This window comes from Diadema setosum, chromosome 6, assembly GCF_964275005.1.
Source record: "Diadema setosum chromosome 6, eeDiaSeto1, whole genome shotgun sequence".
In the NCBI taxonomy this organism is placed as follows: domain Eukaryota; kingdom Metazoa; phylum Echinodermata; class Echinoidea; order Diadematoida; family Diadematidae; genus Diadema; species Diadema setosum.
This window is the reverse complement of record NC_092690.1, coordinates 22585646-22601633: the sequence shown is the minus strand read 5'-3', so window position 1 is coordinate 22601633 and position 15988 is coordinate 22585646. Positions and strand designations below refer to the sequence as shown.

At 41.7% G+C, this 15988-nt stretch overlaps 1 protein-coding gene and 1 pseudogene across 1 annotated transcript; both read right to left on the bottom strand.

Moving 5' to 3' along the window:
* Positions 1–183: 183 nt before the first annotated feature.
* Positions 184–3658, bottom strand: LOC140230016 (uncharacterized). Its single transcript, XM_072310223.1, has 2 exons — positions 2275–3658; positions 184–310 (listed from the first exon to the last, which is right to left on the bottom strand). The coding sequence occupies exon 1, from the start codon at positions 3543–3545 to the stop codon at positions 2295–2297; it is 1251 nt and encodes a 416-aa protein (XP_072166324.1). The 5' UTR covers positions 3546–3658; the 3' UTR covers positions 184–310; positions 2275–2294.
* Positions 3659–5887: 2229 nt separating this feature from the next.
* On the bottom strand, positions 5888–12168 carry LOC140229646 (uncharacterized; annotated as a pseudogene).
* Positions 12169–15988: the final 3820 nt, after the last annotated feature.

Genomic DNA, 15988 nt, shown 5'->3' with positions numbered 1-15988 from the left:
ATCTTGATATCAAAATGTTGTTCCCAACTGTAGAGGCACCATCCTCAAGAACTAGGAATGATGCGAGCGCACTTCTTGCTGTGTTGAGTGCATTGTATCCAAGACCTCCTACATGAAAAAGCTCACTAAGAAATTCTAAAACAAACTGAACACTAGAGTGAAGATGGCTTTTCTTCTTACTCTTGCAAAAGTCTTTCCACTTCTTTATGTACACACAATATTGCTTCTGGGTAGAGGCTCTCCAAGAAGCGGCCAAAATGTCCACAATTTCCTTCTTTAGTCCTGTCCTTTCGAAGGGCTGCCGCATAACCTGCAACAGAGAAGATCAATTCGATCATACAAGGGATGAGGTTCATGCGTAACAGGTTGCGTTAATAGGTTCCTACTCCTTGTAATTAGCACTGCTTCACCCTTTAACATCCTTTTCAGCTTAGGAAACCATGCCTGTGTGGGCCAATTTGGCACTACCATTATGCCTTCAGCTCTATCTGTTCTAATTTTTTGAAGACATCTTGGGATGAGACAGAATGGGGGAAAGGCATAGAATTTGAATTCTCCCCAATCCAACGTAAATGCATCTACGGCTTCTGCATTTGGATCTGGCAACCAAGTGACATATCTCTCAAGTTGGTTGTTTAGTCTGGACGCAAAGAGATCAATGTCTGGAAGCCCAAAAACTGAAACTAGTTTGTTAAAGGCTTGCTTGTTAAGCATCCATTCATTTCGGTCACTGAACTTTCTAGACCTGCTGTCTGCCTCAGTGTTCTCACTCCCTGGAAGGTGTGCTGCAGTAACCCAAATATTACGTTCCATGCACCACCTCCAGATGTCTCTAGCTGCACTGTCACAGTCCTTGGACTTAATACCCCCCATGTTATTCAAATAAGCAACTGCTGTTGTGTTGTCTGACCTAAGGAGGACATGAACATCATGTAAAGAAGAGCAAAAGGACTTCAGTCCAAACCCGGCTGCCAATGTCTCCAGGTAATTGATATCATTCTTTCTAGCTCTTTCCATTTCAAGATCGTTCCATCTGCCTCCTGTTTCAATGGACAGATTTGTGGCTCCCCAACCAAGCCCACTAGCGTCTGTACGCAGCTCAAGTGTAGGTCTGTTACGCTTAATTGGTGCACACTCCTCAAAGACATGATTAATCCACCATTTGAGCTCTTCTTTCCCTTCTAATGACAGCTTCATAGGTCTGTCAAAATGGCCTTTGTTAGCTTTAAGGGCGGCAATTTTGTCACGTTCTAAGCATCTGTAGAAAAGAGGGCCATGTTGGACTCCAGGGAAAGTAGCTATTATCTTCCCGATAACATGTGACACCTGCCTGATTGTGGGTCTAGTATTGTCAAGCAAGTCTGAACAGACTGTGATAATGTCCTGCATTTTCTCTTCTGGCAAGGAGATAGTCATATCACCAGTGTGCAGCTTAAACCCTAGGAATGTGAGCTCTTGTTGGGGTTCTAGCATAGATTTCTCCTCATGGACTACGAAACCTAGCTCAGACAGGAGATTTGTGGTTGCACGTACAGCCTCCTTTGTTTGTTCTATTGACTCTCCGATAATGAGAGTATCATCAAGGTAGCCTAATACTATGTGCCCCATTTCTCTCAGTGTAGCGAAAACAGGTTTCATGAGCTTGGTGAAAAGTCTGGGCGCTGTGCTGAGCCCATTTGGTAGGACTTTGAACCTGTAAAATTTCCCTTGCCATGGAAATTTCAAGAATTTTCTGTGTTCAGTGTCAATTGGAATGGAGTAGTAAGCATCTCGGAGGTCGACTGAGGCTAGGAAATCTCCTGGGGAGATTAAAAGGGCAGCTGTATGAATGTTATCCATTTTGAAGTGTTGTACGCTCACACACTTGTTCAAATCTGTCAAATCAAGTATTAGTCGAACACCCCCATTTTTCTTGGGTCGTGTGAAAATGTTTGAGAGAAATTCTCCTTCTTCATGACCACATTCTTCGATAACATTCTTAGTCAGTAAGCTTGCGATCTCTCTGTCAATACAAGCTGAATTGTGCTGGTTTGGTTTGTATTGAATGAAGGGCTTATCCCTCCTAGGGGGCATACATGCTTCTTCAAATTCAATTTTGTAACCCCTGATTGCTGCCAAAATAAATGGATCAGCTGTGATTTGGCACCATCGCCTGTAAAAAAGCCTCACTCGACCTCCGACTGCCACTGGAGCTTTCTTTGGAATACATTGCACACACGTACAAATACATTGGGGAATGCAGGTATGATTATGATGTGAATCGAAACTACCTACCTCTTTGGGTATGCTGGTAGTTATTTCTTGCGCTGCATTGGAGGCCTGTGCTGTGGAGCCTGTTGTGGGGGGCGGCTCGCTGTGCGGGGTGGTGGCTGCTTGCTGTGACCCCACTGTGGGCGCTGACCTAAAAAAGGCCTGCTACTACCGCCGGCTGTTGGTCTGTGTGTTGAGGCAGCTGAACTTGCAGTCCAGCCAGCACTTCTGTATTGTCGCTTGGAGAAAGCTGCTCCCCTGTACGGGTGGTACGTACTAGACTGTGGCCGCGAAATTGGGTTTCTCATCACCCCTGATGCAGCTTTCTGCTCCTCTTTGAGGTCTTTCATTCTCTTTCCCAATTCATCCCCGAATAGGAATTTAGTGACGGGAGTGGAAGGTTTGCAAAGATGAGAGTAAGTGGCTGCCATGTCCGGCTTGATAAGTTCTTTCCTCAACGAATTGAGTTCAAAATTGGCATTGCACAGCAACGCCAATGCGTCCTGCTGTGTGTCGGTCAGCCGAGGTGATGGGAAGGACTGTATTAGCGCGCTCAGGCCCTTCGTCAGCGACTTCTGCACACGCTGTAACTTGGCATCTCTACTGCGTGTGTGTTGCGGTAGGTTATCCCAGATCGGGCCGTTCACCTTCGGTGTAGCGAGGTAAACACAGTTGCTCGGGGCTGGATACTTAGATGCCGTCTCTTCCAACACTTTTTCTTCTAGAGGGTGGCTTATGAGGTAAGTAGTAGAGCTGGCTAAGTCCTCGTCTACCGGTAGCCCTGTATCACCCGGCTTGGCAAATTTTGCTGCGAGAACGGGGATTTCTAGCACGTCTGCCGCGTCTGACGCAAATTCGCCTTCTTCTCTGTTGGCTTCGCCCGTGTCACGCACGTGCGGCTCCCCGCACTGTTGAAAATCAGTTTCCATAGGAATTTCACACTGTCCGGCGCTGTGCGCCTCATCGTACGCCACAAAATGGCGCGATGCCGGTTTCGGCGGCGTGGAGTTTACACTGGGCAGCGCGTCGACCACTTTACTCAGAAGACTTTCCAGTCTCGATAGTCTGTCCTCGACATCCGAGGATTTTTCGGCCGTCTTTGGGCCCTGCTTCGCTTGCGGCACTTTACCCGCCATGTTAGTACCGGAAACCGTGACCGACTTAACTAGTTTCTTTTTCGGCTTGACTTGTTTGCCTGTCGGAGGGGAACGTTCTTCGCAAACAACGTTGGTGTTTGCCACTGCGCCGGGCTTAGCCGGATGATGCAGCTGTTCTTGGGGCTGTTGTACCTCCATCACCGTAGCCACCGCGTGACTTTCGTGGAATGAGGCCGCTAGAAAAGGCTGTGCTTGCCGCCTTGCTAAGCACCGAATAATCGTTGTACGATATAGGAAGATAGCGGAATCTAAATTCCACGAACTGCTGGTTTCTAGAACCGTTAGTACCGCGAAATGCGAAAAAAGATCAGAATTTTCGACTGCGATAAGGGAACTGCGTTCGAATACTCGTGCGTAGAAAAGCGATATGACTGCGCGTGCGCAAAGCGGGTCTCAATGTAGTCTCTTTCGGAGACTCCAGAAGTAAAATATTCAAACCCCTAATTGTAGACTGTGCGCACAGGTAGTATAAACTGACGAGTTATCGCAAGTGTTGAGTTTAATTAAAGAAGCTTATGCAAAACCATATCTGTAACCGGAGTAAAGTTTAGGCAATATTCATGGCCATATTGCGAAGCATTTGTTAAGTTTTCTCTATGCTATGAATAGTTAGGAGATTGATATGAAGCCGGCGTTCAAGCATTACGTCGTTAGAGTGAGATTTGAGGTGTCATGATAAGCATTGACTGAACCGTGTGCATGGGCGTATGTGACGTGTCTGTGTGTTGTTTTGTTTCTTGTACCACCACCTTATTTGTATCTAAATTGAAAGACCGGAAATAAAGCTTATAATTTCCGGAATTATGGTGTTTTGTGCTTACTTTGTCTGAGTTCTGTATTCAAGGAGTCACACTGGACCAACAAGCAATCACACGCTCTCACCGGCTGTGACAGTCGTTTGTCAGGTTCAGTAGCAAAGTATGGTCGAATGAAAAATGGTTCGTCATTGGTCAAGTGTACGTCTACTTCAAAGTTTGGGCAACTAGATAGCTCACCATAGAGGGAGAATGCGGGTCTGTTGTCTTTAAGGATCTGTATCAACTCATTCTTTCAGAGGCAGAAAGCACACTATCCTTTAAGTCAATATGGGCTCTAATGATTTGGTCTTCAGTCATGTTAGCAATGGGGTCATTGGGATCAAGGTGGGGGTATTTGTCAAGGTTTGCTTGTCTAGTCTGGTTGTCAAGGTTACTGTCTGCGGTGTCAAGCTGAGTGGAGTAAAGTGCATTTGTGTTGTCAGTCAAGGTCATAGTTATGTTATCTACTGGGAGGGGCTCAGTCACACGTACGGGGTGAATAGCAGTGTCGAGAAAGGCAATCGCCCTACCCTTAGAGAAATGTAGAGGTCTGTCAGTAGTATTAGTCACAATGATTTGAGTCGCACCTTTTGTTAGTTTTACCACCATTGTTGATGGGAAGTGCCTACTGAGGTAGTCATTGGAAGTCAGTATGACGTCAGAGTTACGTAAGTGGGCAGGTGTATGTCCCTGTAGTGTCATGAGTCTGGACCCAAATGGTTCGATTTTCACCTTTGATGTAGGGGAAAATGGTATCCTACGCCGTTTGATTTTGAACCTATGGTCCCTGAAAGTCAAAGTCCCGTCTACGTCCGAAAGTGTCTTATTGCCTAATATCAAATCAACACCAACAAGGTTTTCAACGACTAAAGCAGAAATTTCGAATTTGTAACCTTGAATTGTGACTCTGAATTTAATCGCGGTTTGCGCTTCAAGGAACTGCCCGTTCCCTAGTTTAAATCGATTAGGAGTCACGCGCTGCCTCTTTAGGTTGGAAAGGTGTGGAGTTGATTTAACATAGCGGTCAGAAATCAATGTCTTGGTAGCACCACTGTCAAAAAGAATGAAAATGTGCTTACCACTGTCAATTCGTCCCTTAACAAAGTTATTACTAGTCAGTTGCAGGTCTACGTCCTCTGTCCCTAAGTATGTCGATTTGAGTTTTTGTCCGTCCCTAGGCCTGGGGTGTTCCATTATTTTTGGAGGTGGAATAGAGAGCGCTTCTATTTTCCTCCCTTAATGAAAACCCTGGGGATGTGTGTCGAAGTACTGTCCTGTGTATTGTAGATGATGTTGTTGTTGTTGTTGTTGTTGTTGTTGTCGTTGTCGATGATGATGTCGGTTATAGTCATTGTATTGTTGTCTGTGGGGTGGGGGTCGTCCGTAATATTGGGGTCGTCTGTCGCGTTCAATGTCTCTCAACCTATGCCGACAATCCCTCCAAAAATGGCCAGGAATGTGACAATAGTCACACTTGCCAGCGAATCGAGGTCGAGACCGTTGGTCGCGTCCTCGGCTTTGTGACCGATAACGATCACGAGAAGGAGAGCGCCGTCCAGGATGTCTGTCTCTACTATCATGTCGTCTGTCTCTACTTAAACTACGTCTGTAGTCAGAATGATGTCGGTCCCTACTTAAACTACGTTCATGTCTGCTGTGGTCATCCCTATGTCGAGTTCTATATCAAGCGCTGCGGCTGGTACTGCGGTCAGAGTCATTGTGCTGGGAATGTCGATCTCGTCTTCGTCCTCGGGAGTCTTTCTGTTCGGTTTTAAATCTAAGGGAGGAAATTTCCTCACTTAGGAGGTCGACATCGTCTTGGGTTGCGAATGTCACCTCTTTTGTCGGGGTAGTGTCAGTCCTAAGATCTATGAAAAGCTGCGCTTTCGCGGCTATCTCGTCAGGGGTGGTCGTTGATGTCGGCGATGCCATAAGAATGGCGGCGCGACAGTCGGGGGGTCAGTGCAGCAAGTAAACTGTCCTTTATTTGCTTCTCCCCATAGTCTTTGTAGGAGGCAGTCTGTCTGAGTCGTTGGAGAAAAGTTTCGACACTCTCTCCATCAGTCATAGTCATGGTGTTAAAGTCAGTAACCCTAGCAAAAGTCGATTTGGCGAGGCTAAATCGCCTAGTGAAAGCCGTCTTTAGGTCGTCATAAGTAGTGAAAGTCAATTTGTCTATCCAGAGTCTGGCCTGTCCCTGTAATGTCCGCTTGAAAGTCTTAAGTATAGTCGTCAAGTTGCCAGCTTTGTCCGAGTCAATGTCACGGGCGTCTAAATAGTCTTCAAAGGTCAAAATATGGGCAGTACAGTCATTGTAATCTAGTCGGCCGCCAGAAAATTTAGTCGGTAAAAAGTCGGTCTGTCGGAGGGTCCTACTGGTGGTCATGGTGGTATTGGTACTGATTGGTCATGGTGTAATATTGAGTAACACAAAGCCTATCTAATCAAATATCAAAGTCAAAGATCAGTAATAACAGTCAAACAAATATGAGTATGAACTAGAAATGTCGCTTTGGCGACTGGTATGCCTCCGCCATAATGCATGATTTTCCCAATAGGTCTAGATAGTACATGTGGACAATGTGTGATTACATTTTCACAAATTGGCAAAATATTGAAATGACAAGTTTGTCCCAAATGTGTTGAATGTTCATCTTCCTTGACCTAGGTTTAATTGGATGAATAGGAGAGCATGTATCTAGGGATTTAAGGACTTTAACTCGGCTTTGACCCATTCATACATTTAGGCATTGAGTAATTTTCAAGGTACAGGTGTGGAGAAAAAGTGCAATTTCTGAATTGAATAGTAAATTGTTACCATTTTCATCTGTTCCTTGACCCTAAAATTCGTAAGATAATCACTTTCAGGTAGAACATGCATAATATGTACTATGTTTCAAGATAACTTGAGCCACTTCCGAGATATGGAGGAAAAAGTTAGTTCAGCACTTTCACTTGATCTTTGACCTTTTCACCTTTGACGCAAAAAAAAGAAGAAAAAAAAAACTTTCCAGAGAATTTCTATTAGGTTACACATGTATGCATACACCAAGTGTAAAAAAAAAAATAACCCTGCTGGCATTGCATGATAGGAGGGAAATAGTAAAATTTTGAAGTGTTGCACTTGACCTTTGACCCCTGACCTTTGACCCCATGAACCCTACATTCTCTAGATAATCACTTCCAGTCAGTATATGTATATACTATGTTCCATGAAGATACCTTGAACAATTTCCCAAGGTATGGAGAAAAAAAAGAAGTTTTAATATTTTTACTTGACCTTTTGACCTTTGACCTTTGACCTCATGACTCAAACTTTCACCAGAGAATATTAATTGGGTAATACATGTATACACTAAGTTTCAAGAAAATATCTTCAGGCATTCAATAGATATGGTGGAAATAGTGAAATTGTATGTATTTGACCCTGACCTTTTGACCTTTGACCTTTGACCTCATGACCCAAACTTTCACCAGAGAATCTTAATTGGGTAATACATGTATACACTAAGTTTCAAGAAAATATCTTCAGGCATTCAATAGATATGGTGGAAATAGTAAAATTTTATGTATTTGACCTTGACCTTTTGACCTTTGACCTTGAGCATGTGCACCCAAAAGTTGATAGGCACAACTACATCCCCTAATACACATACATGCCAAGTTTCATTAGGATAACTCAACAGGTTTTGATAGTTACCTTGTCCACAAAATTCATTACGGACGGACGGAAGGACGGACGGACGGAAGGACGGACGGACGGACGGACGGACGGAAGGACGGACGGACGGACGGACAACCCGAAAACATAATGCCTCCGGCACCACTTCGTGACGGAGGCATAAGAATTCATAAGGAAACACATGAGGATTAAATACAAATAACCAGTCAAAATAAAATAATGCAAACTCAGTAAGCACTAATCAAAATCAACATACTCTAAAATATCTCTCACACTGGGACAGTAATAACAATCAAAGTTCCACTTACCCAATGTGAAAGGGTTCAACCAAGTCTCCAATTCCCAAAATGATTGCATAGCATATTATTCCAAAAACAAGAAAATAATCACAATAAGCAATCAAACTATCAGTCCTCCAAGTTTATAAGAGTCAATTATCCTTGGAAATGTTATTAATGTTTACACTGTAAATGTCTGGTCCTGAATCCGTCTGGTAGTCCTATCGTTGTCGAAATGTGTCAGTCATTATTCAGCAAAGCGTCCATTTGTGATGAATTTTCCCTGGAGCTGCATCCGCGTCAACACCAGTCATGGGTCCTCCTCGTACGTCCCTCAGGTCGTGGTCGTCGTAGTCCTCGTTGCGTCGTCATCCAAGTCGGTCGTCAATCAGTCGTCATTTGCAAAGGCCATGTCACCACAAAGTTCGTTGTCTAAATAATTGTTGAAGTCCATCGCCTGATTCGTCAGCACTGCAGTTTCGAAGTCGACGAAAAAATATGTTATAGTCACATTTCAACAATTTTCAGGTCGCATGCTGCCACGGTCCTATTAATGCTCGGCCTGCATGGTCTGGTGAAAGTCTCCTTCCAAAAGCGATGTCGAGTTGTAATGATGAGGTATTCCGATATAAGGATCGATATAAGGTTCTCCACCATGTAATGTAACGGGTGGTGTTACATTTGGAATGTTATTATGAAGCAGAAATGAAGGAGCTCAGGTACAGTTTTGGTACATTTCATCGATGCAAACTGTTTATTCACAATCGTTCAGAAACATCATGATGAAGTTCAATGACAAGTTAAATGACGAGTATGTACATCAGAGTAAAATCTAGAAGTATCAAGATGCAGGAGAGAGAGCAATATCAAGTAGAGGTTGACTCTCTGATGTCGAAATCATGATCTCCCTTGGGGCCTTGGAAAGAACACCAAACTTGGAAATGTTTAATGGGTGATGGGTGAGAATTTTGGTAAGACAACCAATCAAAAAGGGATAACTAAAAAGAGTGACCAAAGGGGTTGTCCTAAGGGGTGATGTTTGACCAATTAAAAGAGGGGGATTCTTTTGTGGAGGAGAAAGTATTATAAGATAAGGTGCAGACAAAAAGTCTGGTGGTTCACAAGGTGTTGGGTAATTAAACCAGGGACAAAGAAGGGTTGTTACAAGGGTGATTGAATGACTCCCTGATGTAAACATCAAACAAGGGTAATTAACGACAGGAGATTAATAGTAAATAATCTTGGTGTTATATTCAGAGGTGAGTTTACAAAAACAAGGGAATTTAAGTTGAGTTGTTAATGAACAGGAAGTTATCCCCAAAATATCCTAAATATACATTACATTACTTCGAAATGCACTGTACAATTTAAACATTATAACTGAAAAATGGAAACTTAGATGTAGACTCGTCGTGACACGGAGAAATTTCCTCCTCAGTTCATTCTTGTCTACAATGATGGGTATAAATGAAGAGTTTGTTTGCAAAAACCGATAAGTCCATATTTGCCAAACGGAGATATTTGCGATTAAAGGTCAAGAAAATGTGTGCTTCTTTTGACCATAACTTCAAAAATGTACTTTTATATGTAGTGACCAATATATCATTTAAAAGGTATTATTTTGTACTTTATGACAGAGACCGTACTTCAAAATCTTCAAAAATGGACTTATCGGTTTTTGCAAACAAACTCTTCAAATATCTATGCTTACAAAATCACAGGAGTTTTAATCCCATAAAATCACAACATGATACATTTACAAACAAACAGAAAGTTAACAGAACTCCATTGAGCATTGGTATATTCAGATACATGTACATGTATAACAAAACGACTGCAGTTAAGAGTGGCATGACATACATTGTATTATAGGTGCGCACACAAGAAGGCAGTGAGTTAAAAAGAAGATGCAGAATAGAAAAGATAAATAATGCTTGCTTCTAAATACATCTTTAAAAATTTGTACTAGAATTATGAAAAACGTTTAGTTGCTTATTACAATCATCAAAAAACAAACCTTGCTCCAAATCTTAAAACATGCCTAGCACTCCATGCATGTATGATAGTAACGGCCACTGTATTATCTACAATACAACAATTATGCTATATATGAGACAAACTGTTTTGAGACCTACCTTTATCAAAAACGGTATGCGTGCAAATAATCCATCATTATGTCCGAATGATGACAAAAGCAACATTCAATTACCACGCATTTTTACATGAATTTACGTAGTTCTATACAACAAGTGGAGAGAGTTGATTTTTCACATATCCAACCTTGCATCTAAAAATTTACCCGTTGCGGTTTAATGGACAAGATCAGGTTCTCTCAGTCGTTTGAGGTCCTATTGTTTCAGTCTGCTTGTAACTACGGTTGCACATTTAGGCATGACACTTTATCCTTGTTGCCTTCTCCATAGCAGCTAGGGATAGTTATTGATTCCATGGTCATTGGCATCTTCTCAAGTGCAGAAGTGGCCACGTACGACAGATAAATCCAAACACACAAGGTATCATCATGGCAAATATCGAAATGCCGTATCTGATTTTAATACAGAGCCAGAATACCATAATTTAAATCTACACTTTGTTCGTATTCTACTTCACTGGCTGTTAGGAGTGCCAACGTCACACCGTTCAAAAAACCTTCGATGATGAAATGGTTTTGACAACACCTCATCTTTACTCTGCCATCACCACAGAATGTCATTGAGGTTGGATAATTTTCAGTCGTGATTTCTTCATCATGGTCACGGAATACTAGATTTGTTTTATTTTTTTATTTTTTTTAAACAATAAAATCGAGAATGTATCACCTGGAGGGGACAATGGTTTGCGACTGAAGTTATATCATTGCTAAGCGACCGCAGCAGCAGTAGAAAATGCAAGACTAAAACTATGTACAAGCAGCCTTGTAAAATCCGTATGTACACTGTACCAATAAAAAAAGAAAAGAAATGAGAATATTACAGTGAAAGTGTATGTCTAATCAATACAAGTGAGGGGATAGGTATGAACTCACAACAATTTAGTGTCTGTTCCTCTTGTGGTGGTATACGCCACGTGCGGTGTGTGAAAGAAAATATAAATACGCTCTACTGGGAGGGAGGTTTCACTCCATTTTAAAGATAACTGATGTCAATGAATTTAAATAGATCAATTGGAAGATAAAATAGGCTCCATTGTAATTGGACGCAGAACAAGCAACAGGAACAGCACTCGAGTCCCGCATTCGTATTCCACAACCACCATATGCAAATCGATGATTACATCATCACCTATAAACTCGCCCATTTTATTCTAATATAAACCACGTAAAGGGAAAAACATCACTTCTGAACACTCAGGCTCATTTTGTCACATGGACATGGATGTATACGTAGGGCTTATAACCAGTGAATAATCATGATGACTGTAAATCCTTATGGGGATGACAGAGAGTTTCATCAGTGCAATTGTTACTCCAGCTGTACATGTATACTACATTAATCTTCAGTGTTATTATTATTATTACAATGTTAGTAACATTTAGCAGTGGTATAATGGAAGTCAAATTTGCTCTCTGTAGGCCTATGTACCGCAGAGTTGCATACGCGAAATATTTTAAATCCTCTTGGGTCTTCTTTTCAGATGCAATAATAGCTGAATTAGAGTAGATTATGAACACATCGTTTATTGGGAGAGCTTAACTCGAAAGTCTATAATATTGGCGTTCACATCATGTGCACTTGTTGACCCTGACAGAGAGGAGTGTCAGTGGATTCCTGACTGTGCTGCATTTCATTCATGAGTTGCTCTTCCTTTCTTTCCTTTTCTTTTTTGTCCATCGATTCATTGTTGCATTTCGTTCTCTGGAGACAGCTCCAGATGAACTCCAGCAGCTCTTTGCTTCTCTTCACATCTTCCCTATGATCACTGTGTGTGTAATTTTCGACTACGATCATGTCCTTCTCGGGAATACTTCGAAACAATTTCCGCGGATCCCGCCCCATACTTTCCATTTCGGTTTTATGCGTGAAAACGTATTTCAACTTCGTACCTTCGAGAAGATAACAAAGAAAAAAAAAAGAGGGGATAAGAGAATACAGCGGAAGAATACAAGACACAGAATGCAAATATAATATGAAAGTGAGAACAACAGGAATACATCGATACTGTCCACAAGAGGTTATGACGTATGTGTGGAAAACAATATAAAGAAAATATAAAGAAAATGCCACCCCTCCCTCAAAAAAAAAAAAAGTATTACAATTACATTCCATCAACTTGATACTAACATACATTAAGCATTAAGGGTAGCAATTATTACCCCTGCTTTCTGAAAGCGGTTAGTCAAGTGCTCTTTCATAATGCTAGGGCGAAAAGTGAATTCTTGTGGCATTTTCGTTATACGTACTATCTTTACATTGTTGTCCACTCTTACGTCACGACCTTTAGTAGTATCCTCATCCAGCGGCTTCAACAAAAAGTTTTGCGTTGATTGGGCGGTTTTCCTAAAACTTTCAGATAATTATGTTCTACTAATGTTGCTGCTTTCACTCAATCCAAATTGCTCTCTTGGGTTGGGTTCCTTTTAAAGGGCATGGAACTTCCATCTTTTCGTTATGTAGCCGAGTTCTTTCTCCCTCCCTCTCCCCCCCCCCCCTTCCCCCTCTCTCTCTCTCTCCCTCTCTCTCACCCTCTCCCCATCCTCTCTCCCTCTCTTTCTCTCCCCTTACTCTATCTTGCTTTCTCGCTCTCTCTCTCTCTCTCTCTCTCTATGTCTGTCTTTCTGGCCTCGCAAACCAGACTTTAATAGGGCGTCATAACTACGATAACATGACATTACAAAATATGGATTTAAAAAAAGAATGTAAAGATTCATTACTTTCCCATCAATTACATGAGCAACACTAACACTTTCCACGTAAACACTTCATATTTTGCACAATGCACGGCTGCACTTTTTTTCTTTCTCTTTTTCCCCCTCATTCTTCAATCCCTCTCTCTTCATCGCCACTCAGTAAGTGGTGACTTCAATATTTTTACAATGTTGCATTGTTTAGACAATCATTTCTGCGGCCATCATCCTGTCAAGCGTTTGCTTATGATAATGGTCTCCTGTATTTCTGTTACATCCAGAATTGCTTAATTTGTCTTTGAACGACAGATACACGGGATCCTATGTTTGCATGAATCTATGCACAAAGTAATGCCTGTTTCTTCTCATTTTGCACTGTGTTTTAATCAATAATTCATCTGTTTTAACTGTCAGATTCAAATTATACTGTGTTCAATAAGTTCATTCAATTGACTTCGAATTTCAGTAATGTATGAAAAAAACATTCAGAAATGAAATAAAAATCAAATAGTAAGTTTACAAATTCCCCCCCCCCCCATTATTTCCCCCGTCCACCAGGATAGAATAAACTTGAAAATTGTCTTAAGGCCCCATCAAGTCACTTACCACATGACTTTTCTATCTCTGAGGGAAATGTATTCAGAAATCCTTTCAGATCGTTGATGGCGCTATCCTGTCTGTTACATTATAAACGGGATCGACAAAGCAATGGCGATACTTAATCAAAAACAAATAAGATATTTACCATATTGATATATACTTTAAAACCCTTAAGTATCATGTCATATCTTTAGATCAGTTTTCAATCTAAAATGAGTCATTTCAGGACACCAGGACTTTAGGTGTTTGATCCGAACAATCATGGTTATGATGGTAATGAGGATTTCCATTGTTGTTTTCAATTCCTACCACTCATCGTTCAGCGTCCGTCGTGTGTCATCCATCCGTAGTCCTTAGTACGGTATGCCTTGTGTGTAAACGTTTTACATTTCCGACTTCATTGTAACAACCCCGTGATTAGATGGATTTTGACCCCCCCCCCCCCCCAACAACAACAGCAACAACATCCCGAGGGTAATAGGACCTCAGTTTGTTCAAGTTGGTGTAATGCTCCTCCTTGTTTTGTTTTGTTTTGTTATGTTTTGTTTTGGAGGGGGAGCTAGGGGATATAGTCCATGGGCCAGGCCAGATATTGGTGCCACCAAAAGGGAAAAAACCTTTGTGGTGCCGTTTTGTTTGTTAGGGATATATAAGTGTATCAAACTATGATAGCAATTCCAAATGAGTAGCTTAGTCATGAAAAATGTAGTCTTTAATCAATGCATTCTGGGCTTTAATAATCAGCCCGCGCGTCTGAATCGAGACTATGCAGAGAACAATAAAGCACGGGCTCTACGGAGCGCGATGTTTTGAACGCGGTGTATCTCTCTCTGTGGAGTGATAGTCTACGTTCAAGGCAGCCGCGGCCATATCCAAATGCTGTTCTACATGGTACCTCTCTTTATGTAGGAAAAATTGTATGGAATGGGAGATGCTACCGCAATACGGTATTTTCTTATCATTCATTGCCATTCATTTTCTCGCTAAAATACCCATGGAAATTTATTTCTACGATAAACTGTTACATTCCACTGTGCATATTTTCATATCTTTTGCCGAGCAAGAACTATTATACATTACATTGTACACTTATTTAAGGTTGCTTTCATGCAGTTTTATAGCCAATTCAAGGGCTACATCTGGATGAGTGACTATTGTATCAATGAATATTTAAGACATAGCTTAATCAAGGCTTACATACTATTATGATAAGTGATAATAAATGTCCTGTTTGAAAGAACAATGAAAATTGGAATTATGGTCAAACAGTAATCACAATAAAGATGGCAGTTCAAAATGACAAGATTATACAGAGCGGAAGAGAGTACTGATGTAAATTCCATTATATATAAAGTTAGATAACAGCGTCAAACAAGGTATTTGCAGATCTTGATACCAGCAAATTACCCCCAAACCAGACTATGTCTTCCTTTTTTTTAAATGGACATCACATTTTCAAATGATTTATCAGATATTGAGTAAGTCATTCAACAATTAAAGAAAATTATCGTGTGTGTTGTTGTTGTTTTTTTTGGGGGGGATGTTAATTGTGCTTCTCGCAACTTGGTCATTCTAGCATGACGCATGGCAAGGAGCAAAGTAATTTCGATTTAGCAATTCTATTTGTTTCTCGGTATCTTGTTGCGACACGGATTGTCGCCCCTACACGGATTGTCGCCTCCTGCTCGGGGCGACAATCCGTGACGGGCGCTGGCGGCACAGATTGTCGCCCCCTACACGGATTGTCGCCTGGCGACAATCCGTGACGCTTGTGCAGTTCCCAGTTTTTGACCTCGAAGGCGACAATCCGTGTTGGCAAAAAAAAAATTGTTGCGACACGGATTGTCGCCCCGTCACAGATTGTCGCCCCGGGCTCGGGGTGGTTCCTCCGGTGTTAAGCTTTGGTGGGATGGGTATGACTGGTAAGTTATGCGTATATGTGTGTGTGTGTGTGTGTGTGTGTGTGTGTGCGTGTGTGTGTGTGTGTTGTATTGTGAGCTGCATGATATGTGATGTGTATGATTTGTTGTGTGTGTGTGTGTGTCTGTGTGTGTGTGTGTGTAAATGTGTGTATGTGTGTGTGTTTGGAGTATAATAATACAATATGTAGAAACTGTGCATGTGTGGTGGTCATAGTGGTAGTGGTTTGTTTGTCTGTATGTATACGTGTGCCTGTATGCTTACGTGTGTATGTGGAATATAGTGGCGCTACTGTGGCAATACAAACGCCTTCAGAGTGTATGAGCACGTGTTTAAAAAATTCACACCAGCGTCGATCTAAAAATAGTATGGGTGTGTGAACCAATATCAGCGGTGAGGCGGGCTAGGCGAGAGAGAGACCGAGAGAAAATACATACGAGGGAGGTACCCTTCCCAATGTT

Coding starts and splice junctions, on each gene's coding strand:
- LOC140230016 (XM_072310223.1), bottom strand. CDS start 3,545: ATGGAGGTACAACAGCCCCAAGAACAGCTGCATCATCCGGCTAAGCCC.